The sequence below is a fragment of the Struthio camelus genome, chromosome 20 (assembly GCF_040807025.1).
Source record: "Struthio camelus isolate bStrCam1 chromosome 20, bStrCam1.hap1, whole genome shotgun sequence".
NCBI classification, from domain to species: Eukaryota; Metazoa; Chordata; class Aves; order Struthioniformes; family Struthionidae; genus Struthio; species Struthio camelus.
This window is the reverse complement of record NC_090961.1, coordinates 3200001-3226864: the sequence shown is the minus strand read 5'-3', so window position 1 is coordinate 3226864 and position 26864 is coordinate 3200001. Positions and strand designations below refer to the sequence as shown.

At 36.3% G+C, this 26864-nt stretch overlaps 1 protein-coding gene and 1 long non-coding RNA gene across 5 annotated transcripts in view; both read left to right on the top strand.

Annotated features, from left to right (window-relative positions):
• The window catches only part of CAMSAP1 (calmodulin regulated spectrin associated protein 1), a 31772-nt gene extending 11491 nt beyond the window's left edge, over positions 1-20281 (top strand). For 2 of the 4 annotated variants that reach the window (XM_068914705.1, XM_068914702.1), the window contains exons 3-19: positions 926-1188; positions 1392-1553; positions 2150-2230; positions 3204-3236; positions 6849-6990; positions 8380-8519; positions 8606-8702; positions 9124-9301; positions 10016-10110; positions 11278-11362; positions 11733-14169; positions 15722-15858; positions 15946-16154; positions 16251-16353; positions 16691-16806; positions 17546-17664; positions 18108-20281. In XM_068914705.1, the coding sequence (XP_068770806.1) occupies positions 926-1188; positions 1392-1553; positions 2150-2230; positions 3204-3236; positions 6849-6990; positions 8380-8519; positions 8606-8702; positions 9124-9301; positions 10016-10110; positions 11278-11362; positions 11733-14169; positions 15722-15858; positions 15946-16154; positions 16251-16353; positions 16691-16806; positions 17546-17664; positions 18108-18410 (4700 nt within the window). In that variant the 3' untranslated portion in view covers positions 18411-20281. The remainder of the gene's footprint in view (positions 1-925; positions 1189-1391; positions 1554-2149; positions 2231-3203; positions 3237-6848; positions 6991-8379; positions 8520-8605; positions 8703-9123; positions 9302-10015; positions 10111-11277; positions 11363-11732; positions 14170-15721; positions 15859-15945; positions 16155-16250; positions 16354-16690; positions 16807-17545; positions 17665-18107) is intronic. The other 2 variants (XM_068914706.1, XM_068914703.1) reach the window with 1 other exon arrangement.
• Positions 20282-24157: 3876 nt separating this feature from the next.
• On the top strand, positions 24158-26724 carry LOC138061716 (uncharacterized). Its single transcript, XR_011135629.1, has 3 exons — positions 24158-24235; positions 25393-25546; positions 25644-26724. It is a non-coding gene; the product is annotated as an uncharacterized lncRNA (long non-coding RNA).
• Positions 26725-26864: the final 140 nt, after the last annotated feature.

Here is a 26864-nt window from a genome sequence, read left to right as displayed (position 1 = left end):
GTATCATTCCAAAATGAATTGGCTAATGGTTAAAAAATCCAAGTTGGATAGTTTTGCATCATAGGTTTTCATTTTTATTTAAGGCTGAAAAGCTGCAATAATTTGCTTCAGTGCACTAATCTTCAGACATAGGCAATAAGCTACTAGGGTCTGAATTGTCTCACAGACCACTTGTTAAACGCTCAAGGTTTTAATCAGTATGTGTGTGTTTGTTTTTACTAACTGTAGCTGTTTAGACTTTGTATCTATTTCCTTTGATATTGTTTCATTCAAGGGATAGTTGACTAGGTTTGCCTCTTTCAGTTGAGAATGTTTGGCCAGCCCCTCTTAGTAACTGAGCATTACAGTTACTTAACTGCTGCGCGCAGATGTTTTGAGATGTTGCTTGAAGTAGCTGTGAATTTTACTTTGAAGATAGATATACTTTGTCTGTCTGATACGCAGAGCGTTTTAGCCTGTGACCTAAATAAATACTTTGTAATTCAAAATAAAATTAAGATACTAATAGTATGCACTAATCCTTAGAGATGATATTATATTATTCCAGTGGAGCAGAGTGTGAGGAACAGCTAGAGGTTTATTGAGGTCAGTTGGTCTTTTGTTCATGTTGAAGTGCTTCCTTGAATTGGGGCCTTAGTAACTTGAGAAAGCTAACTGGTAACTTACAGTTTTTTTCCTAAAGTGTGTGTAGGGAGGGAGCCAACTAGGTATACTTCTGTTTAGTTACAATCTAAACACAAAGACCTATCAAAAACCATTTGTAATATGAAACTGCAATTTTTGTTGTATTGGGTATCTTTTTACTTGACTGTTCACTTCCGCTGTTTTGCTCTTTCATAGGCTATCTTTGAATTCAAGTATGAAACTTTTTTGTTTGTAATTGATGCCACTTACTGATGCCACTTGTTGAAACTCTTTGTTTCAGATAATGTCCCAGAGGAGCTGAAGGACCCGTTTTACATAGATCAGTATGAGCAAGAACACATTAAACCACCTGTCATCAAGCTCTTGCTGTCCAGTGAGCTGTACTGTCGTGTCTGTAGCCTCATTCTGAAAGGGGATCAGGTGGCTGCTCTGCAGGGACACCAGTCGGTGATCCAGGCTCTGTCTCGAAAAGGGATTTACGTCATGGAGAGTGATGATACACCTGTGTCTGAGTCTGATCTGGGCTGTGCACCAATCAAAATGGTTAGCTTAATTAAATCCACCTAATGATCTTCTTTTTTTTTTTTATTTAACACTCGTTAAAATAGTTAATGGAATGAAGAGCTTTTAATTTCTAGGTCACTAACCTCAGAAATTTTTCGTTGTAAATACAGCTGGAATATTAAATTTTTTTTTTTTTCCTTAAAGGATGTTATTTTGAAGTACTCTTTGCTTTCTTCTTTTAGAGTTCTCATATGGCAATGATTGATGCTCTTATGATGGCCTATACTGTAGAAATGATCAGCATTGAAAAAGTGGTTGCTAGCGTCAAGCGTTTCTCCACATTCAGTGCCTCAAAAGAACTACCCTATGACTTGGAGGATGCAATGGTTTTCTGGATTAACAAGGTAAAATTTACTTTGAGAAAATTGTGCCTGTTTCTTATCATCAGCTTTCAAATTTGGTGTTTCAAATGTTGTTTCTAGAACTTAGGTAACCAGAAGAACACGGTTGTTATTATGTAATAATGAGACGTGCGTTGGAAGATAAGCTAAATTCTTTCATCCATTTACATTTTTTTATGGAAATACGCCTATCTTTGGAAAATCATAAATAAATATTTCACTTGTATTGATATCAAACTTTTTTTTTTTTTTAACCTAAGCTTTGCCACAGCCTTACGCAGAAAATTGTAATTACAGCCATAAGATGGTTGGTCTTGAAAGCTAATAACTACTTATGTGTCTGTAAATCTTGCATGGGTCTAACTATTCTTGTGATTCAGCGAGACCCATTTGAAATCAGAAGCAGACCTATGTTTCCATGACAGACTTTCTCTCTTTAAAGCGAAAGTGCGTGCATGATTCCTTTTTTGTTGTAACACATTATTTTATAAATTTTTGATATTTTTAGAATGGATTGACTGTCAGGTGGGAAAAAAACAACTTGTAGAAATACATATTCAGGTGTATTTTAATATCTCTTTCATTCTTTGCTCTTTTAGGTGAACCTTAAAATGAGAGAGATAACAGAAAAAGAGATAAAATTAAAACAGCAATTAATGGAAAGTCCGGGACACCAAAAGGTGAAATAAATTTGTTGTAATTTGGAGTATTGACAACAGTTTTAAGTAAAAAGATTTCCATATTTTCTTTGTCAGAAGTTTCAAGGCTTGGATGCCTCACATTTATCTGAGGTTTTGTGCATGCAATTCTTGTATGCATCATCAGTGCCCTTGCTTACCTTTAGTCCCAGTGGTATCTTTCGACCTCCCTTTTAAGTTTCAATTAGACTAAAATAACTTTTTCAACCTTTGAATGTTACGATCTGGATAAACGTCACTCAGCTTTCATAGTGCAAAATATATAACGTATATTTTGAAAGCTTCTGGGCATATTCATTTCGCATGGGTTAATGTTCTAATATAAACACAGAGGCTTAGTCTAATTCTATCTAGTAAGCCTATATATATTCTTGGCATTCAAATGTTACGCGTGTGTGTGTGTGTGTGTGTGTGTGTGCACGCAATTTTTCCACTTTTTTCCCTTGAAACTAACTCACAATGCACTAACATTGCAAAAATATAGTACACTTTCATTTCTGGAGAATGTAAAATAAATTTTTCTGAAACACAATGTATTTTGGCTGTCTGTGCTCCCAATTTACGATTTAATCAAGCCTTAAAAAAAACCTGTGATGCTGATTCCTCCAATTGGCACTGCTGTGCAAAGGGGATAAAATTCTAACATATGACCTAGACACAATTGTTTTACTTTTGTATTGAGGGCAAAGGTTTTTTTTTTTTTTACATGCCTTTTGTGTAAAATATTATCCTTGAATGATGAGGGATTTAAGAGCTGTTTAATTTACAAGTTGATGTGTGATCTGAAGGATCCTGTTAACTCATTTTGATATTTTTAAACTAAACTTCTAGGCTAAGACCCCTCTAAAATATGAAAGTGTTTATTGCTGAAGTGCATTTAAGTATTGCTTCTTATAACTTGCATTGCTGATATTCCTTTCCTATTCCTACGTTCCTTTCCTTGCTTCCTGAGCAGTCTCCTTCCAAATGGTATTGGAAATTAGTACCTGTAAGTGAACTACTTTTACACCAGTTGTCATGCACAAAACCATGGCTTTTAAAATTTCTTCGGAGTGTTTGCTTCCATTACGATGCTTCTTAGACAATCATTTTTAAAAACTTATTTTTTAGTTTTTGGTTCATCGGGCTTAGTTTTCATAACATGATTTTTGCATACTGTACAGCATATAGCATAATCACTTTACAGTGTTTCAAAATTGTTTCCACAGTGAGGGATGTGGAGTATGGAGTAGCAGCAAAAAAACTCAGCAAATTAACAATGGTTGAAATGGTTGCATTTAGTATGCCTGTTGCAGGGAGATAATTGATTGCAGCACTAAGGTGATATAAAAGCTGGTCAGATTAAATGGTTGCTTAATCTTTGAATCCGTAGTTAAGATATTCTAGATGTTAGCAATAGTTCATTAAATAAGGCCCTTGCACTCCCTTGTATACACACACGTGCACATGCATGCATGTGCGTGGATAGATATACCACATCGTAGCTCTGACTTTTCTGTAAAAAAGCAGAAATAAAAATACTAAAATTCTCTGTTTAGTCAGCTACATAAGTATTCAAGTGTAAGTAACAGGAAGCTTTGGGCCTTCCCCCTAGTTTTTCCTGGGTTTATAAACCAAACCAGAATTCCATTGTTTGGGGAGATGGCATTAGAAGATACAACAAACCATTTTGGACCCATTATTACAACTCTTGGAATTACATGGTGAATTAAAGAAACTGAAGCTGGAATAATGGGAGGAAAGACAGAATTATCATCTTACGTATCAAAAAAGCATTTATTTTATTTTTGATGCGATGAAGTGTGAAAGTAGAGGTAATCTTTTTTGAGTGGAATCAACGTTCTGTTACAAAAGCCTGCTTGCTCTTGGCTGAGCTTCCAGATTTTATTTGAATTTGTGGAGATTTTCCGTTGTTCCTGTGTTTTCTTTGGCTGTGATATCTTTTCTCCTCTACTTGCTGGGTTTGCTGTTTTTCATTTGCTGTCTGGGAGGATGAGAGCCGTTGTCTCAGTTGTAAATTCAGAAGGGCAGTGCGTTTGGGAAAGGCAGGAGTGACCCGGCAGTTCCCTATCCCCACGCTCGCTCTGCCTTTCCACAGAGAGCTCGGTCCCACACTTCTGGCTCATGTTTATTTATTTATTTGAATGGAATGTGTGGACCGCATTAAAAACACTAAATTTCTGAAAAGAAGGAAAGAACGGGGAGCTGCAGACTGACAAAATGTGTGATAGAGCCCTATCTTCCAGCCTCATGGAGTGACTTGAGACAGCACGTAGTGATGTAGTGACCTAGCGCTTATCACTTATGTTCTGTGCGGGCTTAAAGATGGCAGTCGTATTTGGGTCCTACGTGGACTAGCGTTTCTAAGAAGCTGAATCAGTTTATGTTTTAAAGAGGCATCTTGGGAAGAGTAAAAGAAACAGATACAGAAATGGAGTTGACTCGCATCAAGTCACTGAGCAAGTTTGGTAAAGGAAGAAGTATAACAGAAATCATCTCGCTGCTCGTCTAGTACCCCTTAGATTGCAGTGGTTTGCTCGCATACACTTTGCAGCCTCCATACTGTTTTTCACATGGTGTCTCTCCTCCCTTTTTTTTCTTTTTAGTGCATACAGTTAACTCATTTTTTATTTCAGTAGCACCCATTTGTGCACTTTAATGCAAACAAATAGGTCATTTATTTAAAAAAAAAAAACAGAGCTTAGAAGATAAGAAGGAATTCAGAATTTTCAGTATAAAAGACTGAATGGTTAGGAGAATAAAAATTGGGGAAAATATAAGGAGTTAAATGGAGAAGTCCATAAAAACAAATCTGTGATGATAGATGTGTGTTTTTTCACCAAAGTTAAAAGAAACAAGGAGATCTTACAGATTTTATTTCTCAGTATTGGCTGTGATTGGTTTAAATTCTGTTTAAACCTATTGTAAAGGAAATGTTTGTATTTACTTTAAATTCAACAGCAACCAGAATTTAAAAAGAAATTTTGAATTTGTCTTTAATGTGCTTAATTTGACGAAGTGGGTAAATAATGAACCTTTTAAGCTAACCAGATCACCTCAGTGTACATACTTATTTTATTGGACTTGACCACATTTCCGGTGCATAATGGATGTTGCTAATGCATTTGATTTGTTTCATGTCTGAATAATCACCATCGTATATCTCGCTATTTCTTTTTGCGTAAGCCTGATCTGATGCATGCCATATCGCACTGCATGCTGGAACCAGTGGAATATGCTCGTGTGGTACAGTATGATTCACATTCCATTACATAGTTGTGGAGTGCTCCAGGCTGGGGAAAAATTATTTTGCACCTGGTAAAAGGAAAGTAAAAATAGCATTAGCGTATAGACATACCTTTTAGAGTTATTTGCCTTTGCCAGGAAAACTTAGTATAGTTTGTTTGTATTTGTGCAAAATAAGCAAATAAATAAATAAAACAGGTTCTTCTTTTTACTCTGATTGTAAGTGACCTCCATTCTTTTGAACAGAATTTTTCTCAGCCTGTGCCATCCTAAATTGACACAGATGAGTGTATATATTTGTGTGTAGAGACAGCTTTCCTAGGTTACCTTGGAAAGTGTGTGATACCACTGGTAAAATCTGTGTTTTTTTATGGATAAGTATGTTCTCTGATTATCTCTGTTAGGCAAGCGCATCGGTCAAGATGCATATTAGATGTTCAGTGACATTTATGCGCTTAATGTATGAAAGAAATCTTTTCCAACACTAAAAATATTTCTACTAGGCTGCAAAATGTGTTGTTCATTTTGTTGCCAGATCACTGTTGTTGGAATTTAGAGATAGCCTGCTAATCTAACATGCAGATTCTCAGCAAATATCAAGACTAAAACCACCTCTAGCAAAAATTGCAAGAAGTGATGCCAAGTTAGTTTTATTCTTTAGTGGGTTGGCTTCAACCGCTCATCAGCCACCCTCCAAATTATTTGAGGGGTATGGGGGAGTTTGCAAGAGAGTTTGGTGCTGATTTGTAGTGAAATCAGGGAGGGTTTTGCCATAGATGTACCTGGCCTACTTGCTCCTGTTGCTGACCATTTTTGGAAAAAGCCATACTTTTTCCTGCTGCACGACGTTAATATTGTATGCTGGCTTGCCAGACATACAATGTTCCCGAACCTCTCCAAGAGAACTTTGCTCTCTGTGGACATGACAGCAAGTCTGGGTGTGAGTGACACATGAGAAAGTGCTAGCCCATCTTAATTGTTCTCTGCTTTTTTTTTTTTTTTTAAAGTTTTGTAAACATTCAGTCTATCTCTGTCTCTTGGTTTGGATCCGCTACATTCATAAATCTACTTGGAAAGATTTTGACTTACGTTGCTTGTAGTAAGTTAAAATGTGTGGATGAAGATTGGAATTCAGCAGCATGGATTGCGTTCAGATACAAAGAAAATGATTAAAAAGGAAGTACAGTGTTCTTCAGAACTGGCTTCCGTTGAGAGAAGAATGCTACCTTGTAAATTTTTTTTGAGTTAGATAAAGCAAAATGCTATAAAGAATTCACCATAAAAGAGTTTTCAGTGCTTAACAAAAATTTCATTTCTCAGTGGCATCGTATGAACACTTGTTTTCTTTTGTTAGGTGCGTTATCGAAGAGACCATCTTTCAAGCAGGCAATTACCTTACTTTCCTTTGCTTGAAGATTTGATGAAGGATGGTAGTGATGGTGCTGCTCTCTTAGCTGTGATACACTATTATTGTCCCGAGCAAATGAAACTAGATGGTATGCAATTAACATTTCTAAAAAAAAATTCTTCAGTCATAAAAGTTGAACTAGAAGTACACACTGAAATAAAAATGCAATGCCTCCAATGAGCGGTAGTCTGAAGCAAGTTAAGAGTCAGGTCATATATAAAATCTACGTAAAATCAGTTTATTTTAAAAGCAGACCTTCTTAACTTTTTTTTGAACTTAATACATTTAAGCTCTATACTTTATAAATGTTGATATGATTCTTTCTTTTATAGGTCTAGGTAATGTGGCTTTTTGTTTTAAAATAATGAGCTTGGTTTTAATAGTCCATGAAAAGGAATAAATTTCCACTACTGCTAGCTGATAATTCTAATGTTCTTCTTCAGGAGTACATAATTTTTTAATCTAAATAAAGAAAAGTTTCTCACAACCTTAACCATTTGTCACTGTTCAGCATGCCAAACCTGAGTTCTGTTTTCCGTATCATATTTTCCTTAATAATTCAGTGTACTTGCTGCACTTAAATTCTGCAAGTCAAGATTTTATGTTGGTTTTTGAAGTTCTCAAATATTTTGCACCTTGCAAAGCTGCTGAATGGTTTCAGAAGGAACCAGCACTGTGAATCCTTTTTTGGCAGTATTCTCTCCTTGATTTTCACAAATTTAGCATACTTTATCACGTCGGGTAGTAGACAGATACATGTTTCTTTGAGAACAAATCGGGGAAATTTTTCTGTTCTTGGACCAAAACATCAACTTTGTTATCTTATTCTTGCTCTTCAGTTGTGTTTGATAATAAATTTGTCATTTTAAAGCTTGTTGCAGTGCTTAAAAGCCTTTCAGTAAAGTGTAGTCAGTCCTCCTAAATGTGTCCTTGAAGAAAAAAGGAGATTGCCATAGCTTTTGTTCTGTAGCTTTGCAAGTACGTATTGTTGCATAGCAAAGTATTTATGAAGTCTCACAGTGGCTAGCTAAGATATGTGCTCATCTGGGATTCAGACATAGAAACTCTGAGTATTCCATCTTCACGCGTTAGCTGGCATTATGTAGCTTTAGAGTGGGAAAAGCCTTGTATTTGCAAATCAAGATGTTTGGTTTTAATTGCACTTTTATTTTGCCACTCTTGTGTGTTCTTAGTAGTCGGCTTACCTTGCCTGTTGCCCTAATAGACAGAATCTTATGTGGGTTCTAAAATGAATACAGAATTGATACTGTTTTATCTTTATCTATTTTTCTTCTTCCTTTTCCTATCCCTCTGGTACTTAACAGGTAAAGAAGTATCAGCTGTAGCCAATAAATATTAAGTGATGGCATATGAACAGTCTGGGAAGCTTCTGCATGTAATGTTTCTGTTAGTTGTGGATGAAGGTTTAATTCATTGCAATAGTGTCATAATGTATGCATTTTTTTCACTTCTCTAGATATTTGTTTGAAGGAGGTAACTTCAATTGCAGACAGCCTCTATAATATTCAACTTTTGAGAGAATTCTCAAATGAGTATCTAAACAAATGTTTTTACCTCACATTGGAGGACATGTTATATGCTCCTTTGGTTTTAAAGGTAAGAAACATAAGGAAGGATTTATGTTTAAATAAAATATAGGCGAATCATTGATGAACTGATTTGTTATCTTTTTGGTTTTTTAGCCTAATGTCATGGTTTTCATTGCGGAGCTTTTCTGGTGGTTTGAAAATGTCAAACCAGACTTTGTACAGCCAAGGGATATTCAGGAAATAAAAGATGGTAAGTTTTTAATTTTTGATAACTGTAAGCACATTTTTAAAAAAGGTACGTTATAATGAAACTATTGCACAGTGTTGTTTCCTTTGGAGTTTTATTTTTACCCGAACTTCCTGCTCTCTGGTGGGCTTTGAAAGTAGTAAAAATGGAAGGGAAGTTGCTTCTGTGTCCACTTGTGGGTTGACTCCTAAGTTTTGGAGTGAGAAAGGCAGGTAATTTCTTCCCTAACCCCACTAAGTATTTACTTCGTTTTCTTTAAGGTCACCATAAAATAAATATTTTAAATAACGAATGTTCCTTCAGACTTCATTTTAGTTTTATGTCATAAAGTTTTCACTCTCGTCTACTGCAATCTGAAAAACTCCTGTTCTTGTTATTTGAATGGTTAGCATAAGTTGCATTAATCTTATAAATATATGCACAGTTAAAACAGTGTTGCAACAGAAGAGCAGTCGTCCACCTGTTCCTATTTCCAATGCGACTAAACGAAGTTTCATGGCTAGCCCTGCTAGTACGAGTCCAGCAGACTTGCAGCCTTCGGCTCAGACAGGCCCTGAAGCTTGTAATAGATACTACCTGCACCCTGAGGAATCTGACTATCTGTAAGTCTGTTTTCATGTCGTTAGGCAAATCTTTTAATTTATGCCTCTGGTTGCCTAGGAATTTCTGATGCTAAATTTTCTGATTTTGCTACAAATTAAGTGAGTTTTGAGTTGTGTGCAGTGAGTGTCTAAAATATTCTCAGTTCTCAAGTTTGAGGAAATACTTGGCACTGTCGTGTTTGATCTATGGCATAAGTCAGTAGTCCTTACCGTTCAATATAACCGTTGCATTATAAAGAATTCAACTAATTTCTAGTTTGAAGAAAATGTAAAACATGAGAACCATTCAAGCATGTCATCTTTACTGGCTGTATTTTATGAATGGTAGTAGGAGAACAAGCTTAAATAGGTTCTACTCTAAAAGCAGGTTAATGACAAGGTTTTTCAGCTGAGCTATATTGGAGTGCAGCAAATAACTCAGTCTTTACTTTGTCTCTAATGTAGTGTTACATAAATCGTGTTTTAAATCCCGTGTATGTAAAAGCCTAAAGTATTTTGAATTCAGGCAGTAGGTTTATTTCTGTAATGTTACATCTGAAAACCTTTATTTCTCTTTCTTTAAGCAATTTCAGTATTAAATGATTTATTCTTGTGTTTTAAGGGAGGGCAGAGTAACTATTACCAGTATAATTTCTCTGCTATATAATTTTCTTCTCTCACTGTAAAAAAAAAAAATAATAATTGTACTAATGGATGTTTGCTTTTCTGAATTAGTGGCAAAGGAGGAAGCCCTGCCTTTAGCCCTTCCCATCCACTGCTCCCTTTGAGACAAAAGCAACAAAAGTCTTTACAGGGAGAAGACAGCCCTGGTAAGTCAGCATTGAGTTTAGATTTCAACAGGTGATGACCATCCATCTCTACACAGTAATGAATGAAAACCAGTATGTTCTGAATAAAGCGAATGAAAAATTGACCTTTTAGTTATATTTATACAGGTACCGATAGGTACCCTTTGTGTATTGCTATGTTGGTTCTTTCTGTATTTTTTTTCAAATGAGTGAATTTGAAGCTTTGGAGGAGCATAAGTATTTTGAAAACGTAATTGACTATAAGCAGTCTTAGCTTCCAACAGAGCTGCTTTCTGACAAGGCCTAGATTGCATATTTATTCAGAGGATATATTTACCTTGAAAAAGCTATGTAGCGTATGTGTGAACAGGCAGCCTGGGCACTTGTTACAGTCTGAGTGACTTTGTAGCGCTGGTTATCTGGTAGCAATATTTCCTTTATTTGTGATCTCTTGTGAAAGAAATGTAGACTTCTTTCCAATATTGCAAGTTTTAGGATAACTTGCTGTGGAATGTCTTTTTAGGGGGTGGAATTGATTTCATAAGCATTAATAATCTAAAATTGCATTGGGACTATGGTCAGCCAAATGGTAAATGTGTTTAGTTTGAGTAAATCATCTTCCTTTGCATTAAAAAGGATTTTTAAAATCTTTAAGAAAGTTACTGGCTCTTTTTTTCCACAAATGAGCTTATTTGTCAGAATCTCAAGTGCAAGAAATTAAGACTAATAACTTCAAATCTGTGAAAAGAAAGGAAAAAAGTCACTTGTCAGATGTGCATAAGACTTTGTCAAAAGTATTGGGAAATAGAATTACCATCCAGAAGGGCAAACTCACTTTAGTGTTCAGCATATTTTGTCTAAACATGTTTTAATTAGTGAGGACCTAGGTTTTATAGTTATGTAAGGATACTTAGAATTTATTTTCTTCTGACAGCTAAGGTACCAACCAGATCCCGTTTTCATATTTGGAAACCCCAAAATCAGATATGCATATGTGGTCACGTTTCATTTTGCTTTCTTATTTTATTGGATTTTGACTTTATTTCTTTCATCCCTTAATGTTCTAGCAAATCTGTTTTCTGCTGCCATCTCTTGGTGAAATACTTTATTGTGTTTGCTGTTAAATAAAGGTGAAAGTGCTAGTTTAATGATCATTTCTAAATTATTGATCTTTTAAAAATATTTTAGGTCATCGACATCGTTCCAATTCTCTGACCCGTGTTGATGGGCAGCCACGAGGTTCAGTTCTTGCATGGCCAGAGAAGAAACCCAGGTAACAGGTGCTTTAAAGTACTGAAGTGCAGTTTAATGGATGGGTGCTCAATACTGTGACAATTTTATTGTAGTAATGTAGTATCAGTTCCTTAGAACTGGGCTGAGAATTGCTTAATTTTGTTTTCTTTAAAAAGTGAGTGTTGTCAGAGATGACCGATATGCGGTTGCAGCTGAAAATGTTTTAAGCGTGGTTTTCAATAAGCATTTGAAAATTTAAGTATCTGAAGTTGCTGTTTAGTATTAGTTTTGATACAGGTTACATTTTTCAAATGGATCAAAAATTTTAGCTTTATATTTTGCGGTCCTGAGTTCAGTTAATGCTAACTTTTTGTAAGTGAGCATCAGTGGACTGTTCTTATCTTTTCTAGGCCTCTGTCTCAGCCAACACCATTTGCTCTTCATCATTCTGCAAGCAGTGATGTGGACCCTGGGTCTGGTGACAGCATTAGTCTGGCTCGATCAATCAGTAAAGACAGTCTTGCTTCTAATATTGTTAATGTAACTCCAAAAAACCAGCCCCATCCTCCGTCAATGAAAACTAATGGGAAGAGCTTGCTGAACAATGTTGAAATTGAGGATGAAGATGAAGAGCTTATTGCAATAATCAGATCTGAAGAAAGGCCAAACCGTGGTGACCTTGAATTGCAGAATGCGTCAGCCAGGGTACCCAGCATCGTTGCAACTGCATGGTCTCCAAAAGCAAACAGTGAGACTGCGGAAGGCAAGCCAGACAGTTTTTACTTGGAGCCCTTAATGCCTGCAGTTCTAAAACCAGCAAAAGAAAAACAGATAATCAATAAGGAGGATGAATGTGGGGAGGGAAAGCAAAGGAATTTTATAGCAAAGAGATTAAATGAGGGACACTTGCCTTTGGTCCGCAAAAAAACAAATAGCAGCCATGCTGACCATGATCTCAATAGGACTTTTACTCCGATTTCTAGTTCTGATTTCACTCCAGTTCCAGATCCTAGTACTGCAGACTCAGTAGTGCTAGTGGAAGCAGGATTAGAAGCTTCCAGACCTTTGGCTAGTAGCAGTTTAGATCCTTCATCTCAGGAGCAATCCACTGGAGGATTTTTTCTTCATGCTGCTAAATCTGATGATGACATAGCAAGCAAAGTCAATTTAAGTTATGTGAAAAGTCTCAATTCGCATGTTGCAGATAGTACATGGACTATGGTGAGACAGGACTCTGATTCGGACCTTTTAGACATAGAAGATGCTGAACAGGACTTGGTAGTCATAGATGACCATCCGATAGTCACTAAATACATAGGTGAGGAAGAATCTGCAAAGTTGCAAGAAGATATGAAAGTAAAAGAGCATGAAGATAAGGATGATGCTAGTGGACGTTCCAGTCCGTGTTTGAGTACAATTTCTCAAGTTAGCAGTGTGTCAATGACTAGTGGGAGTGTCCGAATGACCAATTTTGCAGAGCGAAAGCTCCAAAGACTTAATAGCTATGAAACAAAGTCCAGCACAAGTAGTTCACAAAAGACCACACCGGATGGATCAGAAAGCTGCCCAGCACCATTGACCACATGGAAACAAAAACGAGAGCAAAGCCCCAACAGACAAAATAAAGATAATGTTAATCTTTTAGCTTCTGAATTGGTGCAGCTTCATATGCAGTTGGAAGAGAAGCGAAGAGCGATAGAAGCTCAGAAGAAGAAGATGGAGGCCTTGTCAGCAAGGCAGCGACTAAAATTGGGCAAGGCAGCCTTCTTGCACGTTGTTAAAAAAGGTAAATCTCCCGATGTTCCGCAGCCACTGAAACCAGAACATTTTCCAAAAGAATATCCTCGGCACAATGGTGAAGACTTAGATGAAGTTTCTTTGAGTTCCAAGTCTGAGGAGTTTCTTGTGAAAGATGAGGAGAGAGAAGAAATGCTTAATGATTCTCAAGAAGTAACAAAAGTAAGAATGCAAGAAGGCATAGCTTTTGCTGAACAACTTAAACCAAAAGACTCGGCTGCTATACATGAATTAGAAAAGAGTAAGATTATTTCTGTTGCTCTTCTAGAAGATAGCGTTGCTGATGTCGATATTAATGAATGTGATCTTTCTATTGAAAAGCTAAATGAAACAATCAGTACGCTTCAGCAGGCTATATTAAAGATTTCTCAGCAGCAGGAACTACTTATGAAATCTCCATCAGTGCCATCACCAGGTACTAGAAGTAACTCTCAGGACCAGAAGGTAAAACCATCGATTCATTTTGTCGAGCCTCTGTCTCCAACTGGAATGAACAGTTTTCGTAAACCGCCTCGCTTTGGTCAAGGAAGAAGTCCTCGATCAGGAAGACCAGCAGATCTGAAAGTCACTAAAGACAGACAGCAAAATTCAGCGCGTATTAAAACTCCAACACAAAGTTTAGAAACCTTACCCCATTTAAGACCGTATCCATCCAATAGCTTGTCGAAGACGCCAACAGAAGTTGGTTTGGAAAACAGTCCTGATCATGGAATTGGCTCTCAAGAAAAGTGTTTCTTTGATACCTATAGACTTCATGATGAGAGTAATCAACGGGCACTTGTTCTCTCAACCTCCAAAGATGCAAATATTATTTCTGAAATGAGCAAAGAGGTGAATAACAGCTTAAAAGAAACAGAGTTAAATTGTTCTGATGGCTCAGGAAAAGAAAATGTCCCAGTGGATGAGCCACTGAGAAGCAAGGCTAATCTCATTGAAGTAGACTTATCTGACTTAAAAGCTCCAGATGAAGGAGAACTTGAAAACCAGGATAGCTCTACAGACCTAATTAGTGAAGGTGATCAGAAGTCTGGTGTGGGGTTTTTCTTCAAGGTAAATATGCTACCGTAGTATTTTGGCTATTATTACACATTTGCCCAGCATTAAAACTTGGTTTTCCACTTTGTTCTTGAAACTTCTGGTGGAAACTGGTACCTTGTGGTTGCAATGGTACACTTTTTTAAAAACTACACCTGAAAAGAACCGTTGTGGAGAGAAAGGTTTTTAACTTAATTCCAGGAGGCCAGAATTTTATCCATTTAGAGCAATTTCCTGTTAAATTCACAGGAATCAGGGTTAATCTTGCTTTTCTCCCCTTCTCCTCAATACTACATATGTCTGTGTGTGTGTGTATTTATGTACACACAAACCATCTATCTATATAGATATGTATGTGTGTGTGCATATATATATATATATATGTATGTATATACATATACATACATACATATGTATATATATATATATTTTAGAGAGAGGGAGCACACAAATGAGTCACAGAATACCATGGGAAGAATTTACCATTTGAAATCCCAGCATTCCGTGAGCATGTATCAATTGAAAGAAAAGAAAAAAATCAGCAGGCTACAGGCAGGTGTGTAATAGATGACTGCAGAACAGGTTTTCAGACTTGTCAGGGAGCCAAGAGTCTAGTTGGTGGTGGTGGTGAAGGTGTTTTCCCTTTTCAGCCAAACTTGTCTGATCTCAAGCAGCCTAGCAGCCTAAAAGTTAAGGGCTTTAATGGAGAATTTAGATATGTGCCTGTGGATGCAAATTGAAAGCTAGGTTTTAGAGCCCACTGTTGGAAGGAGTTACTGGTTTTCATGGAGCTTTAATTTTTGTCCTGTGATGGTATTGTGTAGGACTCATGATGGAAGTGGATTAAATTTAAGTAATTTTTCTGATTCCACCCCTAACTCTGGCTTGGGGAAATGCTTGTGAAACGATTGGTTTTTTTCAGTACTATTATATTTCCCATGTTGCTGGGTTGAGGTTGGTTTGTTTTTAAATAATGTGTCTACTCCTTTTAAGTAAAATTCAGAACTGGTCTTGGAACGCTCAGTTACTTTCATTTGTGCTAATTATAGTAAATTCCTCAAATGCGCTGACATTACAATACTTTTTTAAAATTTGTATTTAAATGGTAAAAGTCCAGGTAGGTTGTCTCAACTTCAGTGAATTTGAGTTCTGGTTTATATCGTATGATTAATATTTACTGACTCAAACGTTATCATCAGGATAGGGTTATTTATACTGTCCATCCTAACTCACATTGTAATTGCATTGTAGTCTGCAGTTTTAGAAGATTTCATGCTGTTTATGGATACTAAAAACAAGTCAGAGTAAAATGAGACCTTTTTTCTCTCCTCTTGGACTTACAGGAACACTAAAACAGTCTCTTGAGGTGTTCTTAAATGACAGGAAGTTTAATACCATTCTCCGATTTACACTTGTCGATTCAGGGGGAAAAAAAAGTAAAAATTTCTAAAAGTATTAGCTTATGTTTTCCTAAAAACCTCCCGAATCTTCCAGCGATCTTGTAATGTCCAGTTTAATGTGTTTTCTTTTATTCCTTAAAAGCTCTATATGCATTTGAATTTTGCAGGATGAACAGAAAGCAGAAGACGAGCTGGCAAAAAAACGTGCAGCGTTCCTTTTAAAACAGCAGCGCAAAGCTGAGGAGGCTCGAATTCGGAAACAGCAGTTGGAGGCTGAAGTGGAACAAAAAAGAGATGAAGCCCGGTATTAACAGAAGTGGAAAGGAATACTTCTTTTTGCCCTTAAGATAAGGGAAGTTATTGTATTTTGAACGTTGTGTTTGCTTTTCAGTCGCAAAGCTGAGGAGGACCGAATACGGAAAGAAGAAGAGAAGGCTCGAAGAGAACTTATCAAGCAAGAATATTTAAGGAAAAAACAGCAGCAAATTTTGGAGGAGCAGGGTCTTGGAAAACCCAAATCAAAGCCCAAGAAACCCAGGCCAAAGTCTGTTCATCGTGAAGAATCTTACAGTGATTCAGGGACAAAGTGTTCATCTACGCGTAAGGATTTTGATTTTTTTTTTTTTTTTTCTTCTTACTGAATTTGCAAATCTGCTTTAACAGGATGAGTTTCACACTTTCTCTTTTATTTTGTAGCTGATAATTTAAGCAGTGCTCAGTCTGGTTCCAGTCTTTCTCTGGCTTCAGCAGCAACAACTGAACCTGAAAGCGTGCACTCTGGTGGCACACCGTCTCAGCGGTAAAGAGATATTTTTAAAAAAAAAAAAAAGCCTATGTTATGAAATGATATTGGGATTCAGTGTTGTTTGCTTCAGTTTTAAAGTTGCTTGTATAGAGATGCGGTGGTAACTAGTGAATTCATCTTCTATTTTGTGTTGCTGCCAGTTTCGACAGTCTATGCAAACTTGAAATTCCTTTTGCTTTTTCTTAAAGCAATAGTAGCATTTTGTGGGGAGGATCTGGTAATAGGGAGGAGGGAGAGGGACCGTAGTTTGTTCACTCAGAACAAACAACTGGTGAATTATTTAAGATCTGAGGAAAAAACTTAGCATATCTTTTTTTTTTTTTTCCAACAGGGTTGAATCAATGGAGTCCTTACCGATACTGAGTAGAAATCCTAGCAGAAACACAGAACGAGACTGGGAGAACGCTTCAACAGCATCTTCTATTGCTTCAGTGGCAGAGTACACAGGTGAATATTTTCATTTTAGTTGGGACATTTTTTGTTAATAACAGGTCATAAAATTTGTGGTATGTTTGGCACATTCTTATTTTCGAGAAATTGTTAAGCCTATTTAACTCCGTGTAGTATCTCCAAAATGTAAATTATTGTAGGAGAAACTTTTTTTAAACTTGTACTGAAAGAAAATACCTCAGTGTCTCAGAACTAATATGCGAAGAATTTGAAATTAGCCTTTGCTGTGATAGATTTGGCTAAGCTTTGTAGCCACTTTCTAATTTATGCTATAGAAAAAAAATGATTATTTTTCTGGTAGTTCAGTCTGTGAACTTTTTTTTTGTTATTTAGCTAAAAGATGAATGCCATTTTGGAAAGGGAAAATAGAAAATTAAGTAGAAAAAACTGTTGTTGAAAAAGAAGGGAGAATACAAGCTTTAATTCCAGATAGTACCTTGTGTGAGACCGAGTCTGTAATAGTGCCTGGTTAGAAGCCTCTGTATTTGTAAAAGAATCCATGCTTCTGATTCAGTCTGATAGGGGAAAAAGACTACTTCTACTTTAAAGTAACTGGTCATTAATATATTTTAAATCCTTACTTCTTCTCTACTAAAGTCCAGCTTGCCTCTAGTAAAGATGTGCCAACCGTTTTGGAATTACTGCAGTGTACAGCTTTAATGTAACTAAAATTTATAGTCTTGATTAATGTTTATAAATATAGGCCGAATAATAATTATTCGTTTATCTTCCATAGGTCCAAAATTATTTAAAGAACCCAGCAGCAAATCAAACAAACCGATTATTCACAATGCTATATCTCATTGCTGTCTTGCTGGAAAAGTAAATGAACCACATAAGAATTCAATATTAGAGGTAATCATTAAAATATAAAATTATGAATGCACATGCCCTAATGATTTATCTGTAACGCTCATTTCATAATCCCATTAATACAAGGTAGTGAATGCGGTTTCCTAGAACGTACATATGAAATAAGGAATGTTGTCAGTAACACAACAAACACCTATTGCCTTTAAAGACAAAAGAGAAGATATCTGCACTGGGACTTCTCTCCTTCTAGTGACCGTACGGAATTACGGAAAACATGATCCTATGTTAAGATCTCAACTCACAAGTTTATAAAAGGACTGAAAATAATTGTTGCTGCCTAGTGTTTCAAGAAACTTTTAAGTGCTTATTTAGCTACGTGATAAAACCTAAAGCTTGACATACTTTGAGAGTTTTCACTGTGGTCGAGCTGTACGTTTGTGCATTTACTGTATTTTTGTGCATTTACTTACTTATTTTCAATGCAGGAACTAGAAAAATGTGATGCCAACCACTACATCATTTTGTTCCGTGATGCTGGCTGCCAGTTTAGAGCACTTTATTGCTACTATCCTGACACTGAAGAAATCTACAAGCTGACTGGAACAGGGCCAAAGAGCATCACCAAGAAAATGATTGACAAGCTTTATAAATACAGTTCAGACAGAAAACAGTTTAACTTGATTCCAGCCAAAACCATGTCTGTCAGTGTGGATGCTCTTACTATCCATAATCACTTGTGGCAAGCCAAGCGACCTGCAGTGCCAAAGAAGACTCAGACTCGTAAATGACACTGAGTTCTTGGGGAGAAGATTGCTGAATGGGATTGCTTTGAAAGAAGAAATGTTTACCGTTTTCCTCCAGTTTGGTATGAAATGTGCAGAACCATGAACATTTTCTAAGAAGCTTCTAAACAGAAACCGTGGATGCAAGTTAAGTATGAAGGAACAATGCCAGTGTTTTTTATGAACGAGAGATCTGCTGTTACACCCAATGCTAACTACTGTGGTTTTCAGTTGATGAGGGACTGTGCATGTAGCAAGATCTTTAACAAGTGGATTTCCTTTTACTTGAAGCTTTTCATCGGTACAAATGGGGAATAATTTAGCTTTGTTTCCTCTCCGCCTCATTCCCTCCTTTTTCCTGACATTCTTAAAAGTTGGCAAGCTCTGAACTCCAGTAAAAGGATTGAAGAGATCTTGGGTGAAGTGTTTTGGGTTTTGTTTTGTTTTTTAAACAGTCTTTAGGGAAATCTTCCTTTCAGACGTTTTTGAGGAACTTTAATACATCAAATTGTTGTACTGTATCTACTGCCAACATTAAGTCCAGCTCTCAGATTTCTGAAAAAAAAAAAAAAAAACCCAACTTGTGCTGCTCAGAACAGAGTTTACTTGCAGTATCTGTTTATGATAAGCATTGCAAGGATTGCAAAAGTCAGTCTTTAAAAAAAATTGTTTGCAAATTTAAAGATTTCTGGAATACAATCATGAAGAGGCATACAGGTGCTACTAGCTGGAATATGCCTGATTGAAACTTGAGGCAAGCTGAATGGAGCACAGTTATTAATGATTTCAGTTTCAGGTAGTGTCCTAAAGATTTGTTTGCTCTAATAAAAATGGATTCTGGTAGGTATAGAACATTTCCACTCTGAGCACGCTACTCCTGTACAACGGTGCACTTAAGGATCACAAATTTTAATGTTTTTATTACATCATGAAATGTAATTCTACTTTCTTTGTCCTGTCTTTATTCTGAATGAGCAGCATGCTCTAAAATGAAGAGTATGTATGTTTTTTTTTTATTTTGGGTGATATATTAATATATATTGATTTGTTTTTCTCATTTAAAAGCAATTTTTAAACAGAGACATTTGCATTTGTTTCAAAACCCCAAATAAGTCGAATGGCTTGGATTTCTTTTCATGTTGAAATATTAAATCTTGAGTTATGACCTTAAAAATCTTTGTGTTTCAGCAGATTAAATTTTGGTCTGGGGCAACAGGGTATAATTGCAGTTCAGTTCTATTTTTTTTTTAATATTCCCATTTCCCATTTTTGCCCATGCTAGACTTCTGAGTAGGTTTCTCTAGCTACTACATAACTTATTCTGTTAATATGCTCCTGCTACATCTGGTTTTGACACTACTACCTGAGGGTTATGTAGGTTTATAACTTTGGTTTGCACATGTTTACTTTTATTTGAAGTGTTACTTGAATGTGTCTCTTAAGTGCAAAAGGCACTACACCAATCCTAGAGATGAACTGAAGCGCTATACAAGACAGTGTAATTATTAAACTTTAAGATAATAGAAGTTACAGAGTTATGTACATAAGGGGAAAATAGGGTACGTAATAAAGTGCTGACTAGGTAGAGCAAAGTGAAGGTCTTCCATTGCGATCTCCCCATTTTTTCCCCTTCCAGTACTTCTCGACTAGGCTGCTGCAACTTTGTAAATTATGTTAGATAGTTTGCTGCTTGTAAATAATTAAAAGGCTTTATGGTTTCTAAAGTGCTAAGTATTAAACAACGTCAGGAGTGTAACTTTTCTGTTACCATGCTTTTCATGCTTGTGCTTTATTTCTCACTGTTTGATATTATATACCATATTTATTTTATGAAAGCACTGAAATTTAATAAAAATCATTAACTGATTTCCTTTTTATTTCATGTGTACTTTTGTTGTTGTGACACTTCATCCTGTCAAAGAACTAATATACTTTAAAGATGTGCCATTCTGTGTTTAGTTGTGCTCTTAGAAAACCTCACCTGTAAGTAGCTGTAATAACTTTATGGCAAGAGCTTAGTTCTCCTGACCGTCATTGAATTGTGCAAGAATTTGACCAAAAGGCTTTCAGAAAATCTGAGCATAATTGAGCAGCCTTTTTACAGATTTATTGCAATGCAAGTCTCCTGTAACTTAGGTGATATGAATAATATGATGATAGAATGTCTAAGGTAAAGTAAAAAGATGGATACAGAAGTCATGTAATTTGCCTTTAAGTAGAGCTAGCAATAAATGTTAGTTAGGTCTGTCGGACTCCTGAATCTGGCTGGTGGATTTTTTTGGAATCTGTACATTCAGTTAGTGACAGAATTTCAGAAGCACTAAGACGATTTCATTTGTTGGACTTCTCAGTATTAGCTTGTTTGTGATTTGTAAAGACGAGTCTAGAATTTAGAATTATGCTGGGTGTTTAAACTTCATAATGAATTTATATTGGTGCACAAAGCCATAGTTTTTGTTCTCAAAACTATAGACTTTTTCATTATAGAAATAATATTCTATGGCGTTACAGTAAATCTAAAATTAGGAGTTTAAATGGGTCTTCAGAAATTTATGCCCTTAATATCAGACTTTTATCCCCAGTGTTGTCCCTTCTTGTTTATTGAATAAATTCTTTTTAGGAAAGGAAAATATGGTTAACCCTGTTTTTTGTACAAGATAGACTTTGCTTTGAGATATACCAAAAAAAAAAAAAACCCACAACCCTATACTTCAATGATTCCCTTGGACTTTTTCTCTTTACAGATGATTTGTAGTTTTCTTTATTTCATACAGATTGAAATATTGCTGCCCGTAGCAAAGACTGGACTAAATGACTGAATGACTGCTTTGGCAGTATTCTCCTGGATCGCATTGCACTAGATCACGTCCCTATTTTTTCTACTGCAGTGTAACTTCATTTACTACTGGAGACAGCAGGAGGCAACATCCATTTGGAGAGGAGGTGGGATCTGTAGGCAACAAGTAGTCCCAAGTGACAGCGGAGCATCACAGAAGGAGGTAGAGAAGTAAGGCGTTCTCTAAGAGATGGAATTCTCTGAAAAATTAAATCTTGAGAGTTCTGGTTGTTTTAAATACCTTGGCAAGGAGTATGGTGTATAAATTTTGCCTGGAAATAAGCAGGAAGAGAAGCCTGTTTGTAAAGAACAAAGCGGAATTTGTGGGTCTCTGTGCAGAGGAATGTAGGTAAATGCAGACAGTGTTTTGTCGAAGGCAGAAGAATTCATTTACCTAATTAGATTTTGTATAATCTGGGACCAAAAATGTCAATGAGGTCTGAAATGTGTTCTTTGCTCAGTGCCAGCCCAGGATAAAATGTGGATTTAGGGCCATGACAGCATTTCTTTATTAACACTTCTTTTTTTATTTTAAATTTCTTAAATTCTGAATACATAGGAGTTCTAATTGTGTTTTTAGTGACAACACTCTTGTAATGCTTCACTTCAAGTAACTGAAAATCATTATGTGTGGGAATACTTAGGTGACCTGTAGCCTGATAACTGTCATGGAAAAAAGGAGCTAACCTTTTATATTGCTGACGTCATTTATTCTAAAAATCATTGCTTAAAATACCAAATTTCTTCCTTTATAGAGCACTTGTACTGTGCATAAATAACCTTACAGTTAAAATGGGTGGAAATTTGAGTTATTTCAATAGTGTTATAATAGGCTATACATCTGGGTGTCTCCCGCAGATAAATAGAAGTAACACGTCGTCCTGCAGCCTAAGTTCTTTGTTTAGTTCAGTTCTCACCAGCATAGATTGGAGCCGGCGGCGGGAGGGACAACAACAGAATTGGCCGTGGCTAAAAAAAACTTCCAAGTGCTTGCAAAGGGTCTGGTTGAGCTTGCTGTGAGCTTTGCCAGGGTGAGTGAATTGGACGCGGTAGGTATAGCCACGGCGCCGCCTTCTACTGACTGTAGAAGGAAAATAAACAGCGCAATAGCTATCTGAAAGCAAGTGAATTTTCACTAACTTTTCTGAAGATGTGTCTAAACAGAATGATCTGTAAGCCTTTGGAGGAGTCTCTGGAAGTTTTGACTTTCTCACTGAGCTTTCTCGCTGTGGGTACTCTGAGCTAGGTAAATTTTTTCCTGTGTATAGAAGAACATGAAATTGGATCTGTGTCTTTTGACCCCTCTTTTGATTTCTTACTAGTTTCTTAAGCATAATAAATACAGGAATGTGCATCTTTAAAGTATTTAATGCAATTTATTTTTCTCAGACTTTCATACATCAGTGTGTTGTGTATTTACGCATGGTGTTTCACGTTTGTAGTTAATGTGTCATTGAATGTCCCATTTTCATTGTTCCCTCTGGTAGAATAAGAGTTCAAACAAGAACAACCTGCATTGTTCTGAAAGTACTGACTTGTTTGGAGAGTCTTAAAACAGTGTAACTTAGTATACTGGAGTGTTAGAGCAATCGAGGGTGCCAGAAAATAAGTGACTTTTCTCCCCGTCACACTAGAGAGTTGGAAACTGGTGAACTCTTAGGAATTCTCACCTACTACAACCAATGGTTTGGGAATGTAGTAAAGTAAGAGTAATAGGAGTGAGTTCCCAGGACCTGAATTTTCCATTCATTCTGTTTCTCTTTTTTCACGAGTCCTTAAAACTCGCAAATGTTTTGACTCTGCCGCTAATGATGAAACTCCCCCTTTTTTTTTTTCTTTTTAAATACAGCAGCAAACAAGCTACATCATCTTCACTCTAACCATTGCGCTTGGAATTTAGTGTCCAGTGTGCTTTCTGACAACAAGATCACACCAGACTTTCTTTTTTTTAGCCCTTGCAGTCTTATATTAGTATTGCCAGTCTTTCACTTTATGGTTGTGTATTAAGCTACTATCCATGCTATGCTTATCCAATTAAATAGCTATCAGTTATTCAGGATTTCAAATTTAATTCATTTTAAGCAGTTCAGTGAGGTGCAGGAGGTTGCATTCGTGGTGTGACTGAAGATGGCAATGGTGGGGATAAGTTGTTGCAAAGTCCTGTATCTGCAACTGATTTTGTGGTCAAGGTGACAACAGCTGAATTCTAAGACTTCAGACGAGGATATTCTTTTCTGTGACGCTCAAAGCACACCGCTCTAGAAAGTGACCTGCAAAGAACATTCTCGAAAGATTGATTTTTGTACCCGTTTTACTGCTATGTTATATATGAAGAACTGGAGAAATCTGTTAAGTATTTTGTGGGGGAGGTGTTTTGTGTGTGCTTCTGACAAGTGAAAACTTTTATATAATATTCTTGAGGACAGTTTGGAATAATTTGAGATATTTGTGTGGTTGACTCGAGTATATTTTTTAGATGTCTCAAAATACATCTTTCGATACATTAAAGCCCAAAAAACCTGAATTCTTGTTCTTGCTTACATTGATCAGATGTTATATTGTTTGATTATATATGAAGACTGAGTATTAAAAATGGGAGAAAAAAGTTGAATTCATCTTACCTCTGCAATTTTTTTATACATTTATGATGACATACTTCTGTAAATGGTCTGAAGTTTTATGATGGTTTTCATTTTCGTAGTACAGTGTTGTAGCAGCCGAGGACTGTTGACATGATATGTCCTAGGAGATTCTTCTCAGGTAAGCGTTCATGGTCACAATACAAAGGCAAGTTTACCCACCTTGGTGATATGATTCGGAAACTGAGGAATGAAAGCAATGAGCCTTGACTTGGTTTTTTTGATAGAAAGTTAAAACATGCATTGCTTATATTCCTTTATCTCATGCAATCTCTCAGGAAAAAGCTACCAGTATTCAATCAGAAAGCTAGCTATGTTCTTCTGAGTTACAGGACAAAATTTGCAGATCATGAAAGGTAAGTACACCGCACAAGCTGCAGTTAAAATTTTGTAATTAATTTTTAGATCACCATTCAAACAGTGAATTACTATATAATGTAGTTGGTAGAAAATACTGAAATAGGTAAATAATAAAATTGCTAACAGAACTTTTGTTCAGTGGGCTAATCTCCAGCCATGAAACTATGTAGCAATCCATCAAAACGTTCATGTGATCTTAGGTGTTTTGAATCCTTTCTGCAAGGTAGTAAACAGTATAATTTCAATTTTCTGAAATAATTAGAAAATACAAAATAAGTTCAGATAACGAAAATCCACAAAACAAAAAGGCGTTTAAGCACCGCTAGAAAATGTCCTGCGAGTACTTTGGAATGTATAATCTGAATACTAAAGATTTGAATGTTATAGAGAGATCTACTTTGTTTATGATTTTACATGTTAATGCCTGACATAACATTGTCAGGAATCACTTAAAATTATTGTGTGTAATACTGAGCACTGAGGATGGCAATATATTCTGGAGACTGTACTACAGATCTGCTTCCATACTAAGAATATTGAATAGGATAAGAGTTTTTAAGAGCAGGAGGAGGATATGACCAAGTTTATGTTATGAAAGCATAACAAAATGTATGTCTCTTCTCTTCTGTTTTACATTGACCATTTGATTGTCAGAAGTCCCTAGTACGAAGTTGTCCAAAGAAAACTGTGCTATTGTAACTGTGGATCTTCATATGAAATATATGGAATGTTCCTTCTGGATGAAAGTCAAATTAACTGAAACTATTATCTAATTAAAAACTATTTTTTCAGTTCATAAATTATTCTAAATCTTACATTTAGTTACGCTTGTCCACCAAGCTGTAGACAGCAAACTGTTCAATGTTTGGATGGAATAAATATACTAGTATTTCAGTAGTTCAACTAATTAAATGTAGTGCATGTGGAAAAAGGAATAAGTTGCAGAAATGGAAAGACACATTATTACAGAAAAGAGAGATGAAAATTTAGTTGACCTTCTAGTCTATTCCTCTTTGTCATTGCAGCATTGATTCTTTATATGCACTTAAACATTGTGAGATAAACTCTGAGTGTGCCGTGTTAAATGTCTAAATATGCTTTAGATATGTAAGTGATAGATTTTTTTCTAGTGGTATTCTATTTGTTTTTACAGAGCTGCTGAATGCTTCCCTGCTGGAAGATTGTTCATTTGTAGTGGGTCAAAGCTCACCAGCTCTGAAGGAACATTTCTGACTGCAACTGTTCCTCTGCCCACGGATGGCCACCTTTTGGTAAGCCTGGATGGCCTCTGATGCTCTTCTGCTTAGGTATGTTTCCTTGAAGTTTTAGTTTGTTATTTCATATTGTACTTTTCAAAACGCTCTTTGTCACAACAAAGAGTTTTTCACATCCTGTCTTTTCTAGTGGAATGCTAGTGTGCAAAATGAATGCTGAACCTAGTCCGTGGTTCCTCATGGCTTGCGGAGAAGTTCTGCGCATCTAGGAGGACAACAAAGAAGTGTGTTAACGAAGAGGAACATCCATGGGCTGGAGTCTGTAAGGACAATCCTCGTTCTCCGGCTTCAGACCACCGTGACTGCACCTCCTCCCGCTGTGACAAAGCTTTACTCGGGAATGGCGGCAGTGCTTTCACTGGTGCGCTGCATGAAGCTGTCGAGAATCGAACAGCTGCACCACAGGGAGGTGGAAGCAGCACAAATTGTTCACAAGTCTCCAGTGAAATCAAAGTCAATTTACAAAGTAAACTGAACATTTCTTGCAAAAAATGTTGTGTGCGCTCAGCTGCTCATTTAACAGCTATTTTAGTACTGCTGCAAAATGCTGCATTTTGACTGCAGTATTGCACATATCTGTGCGTGTATATAAATGCAATAGACTCTTAATAGTAATAATATAAAGCAGTAGTAGAATACTACTAGAATTTTTGTATGCATTTCCCTGATAGCCTTTATGTTTTTATTTTTGGTTTCTAACACTGAGTTTTCCGTTAACTTGTGTTGTAGCTAAAGAACCATGTAAGGAGAAATATTTGTTCAGAAAGAGCTGTTATCTGTGGCTGCTCTGCTTAGAGTCTTAAATCTTGTTCTGAAGTCTGTTACGGGTTTTTATACAAATGAGGGCTGTTAATTGGTAGTGTTTGAAATTACCTCTGGACAGCTGTTATTCTTTCTTTTTTATTCATTGTAATTTAGCTGTACTGGAAAATTGGAAGGAATTTGCTCTCTATGTATAGATTTATATTGTTTCAAGGTAAGAGCTAAAAAGTAGTTTTAACAGGCTTCTGGTTAGACTTGACTAGGATGAGTTTACAACAAAAAGACATGGTAGCTTTCAAATTTCTCCCACTCATACATGTTAATGAATTCCAAGGTGGTCTTCACTATTTAACGTTTATTATTTCTGTATCCTATTGTATGATTTTAAATATATCTATTGTAATTGTATCATATTTTCTTAGAATATCCAATAAAAACAATCTCTTTGTCTGTGGCTTGCATTTGATCTCAAAATTAAAATACTCTTGTCTGTACACTTGAATAAATATGTACTAGGAGTGGGTTCTCTTTCTGGAAGTCGTGGGCTGCAGACGTTGGCAGTGCAGTCAGTGACTACTCCGAGGTTTGC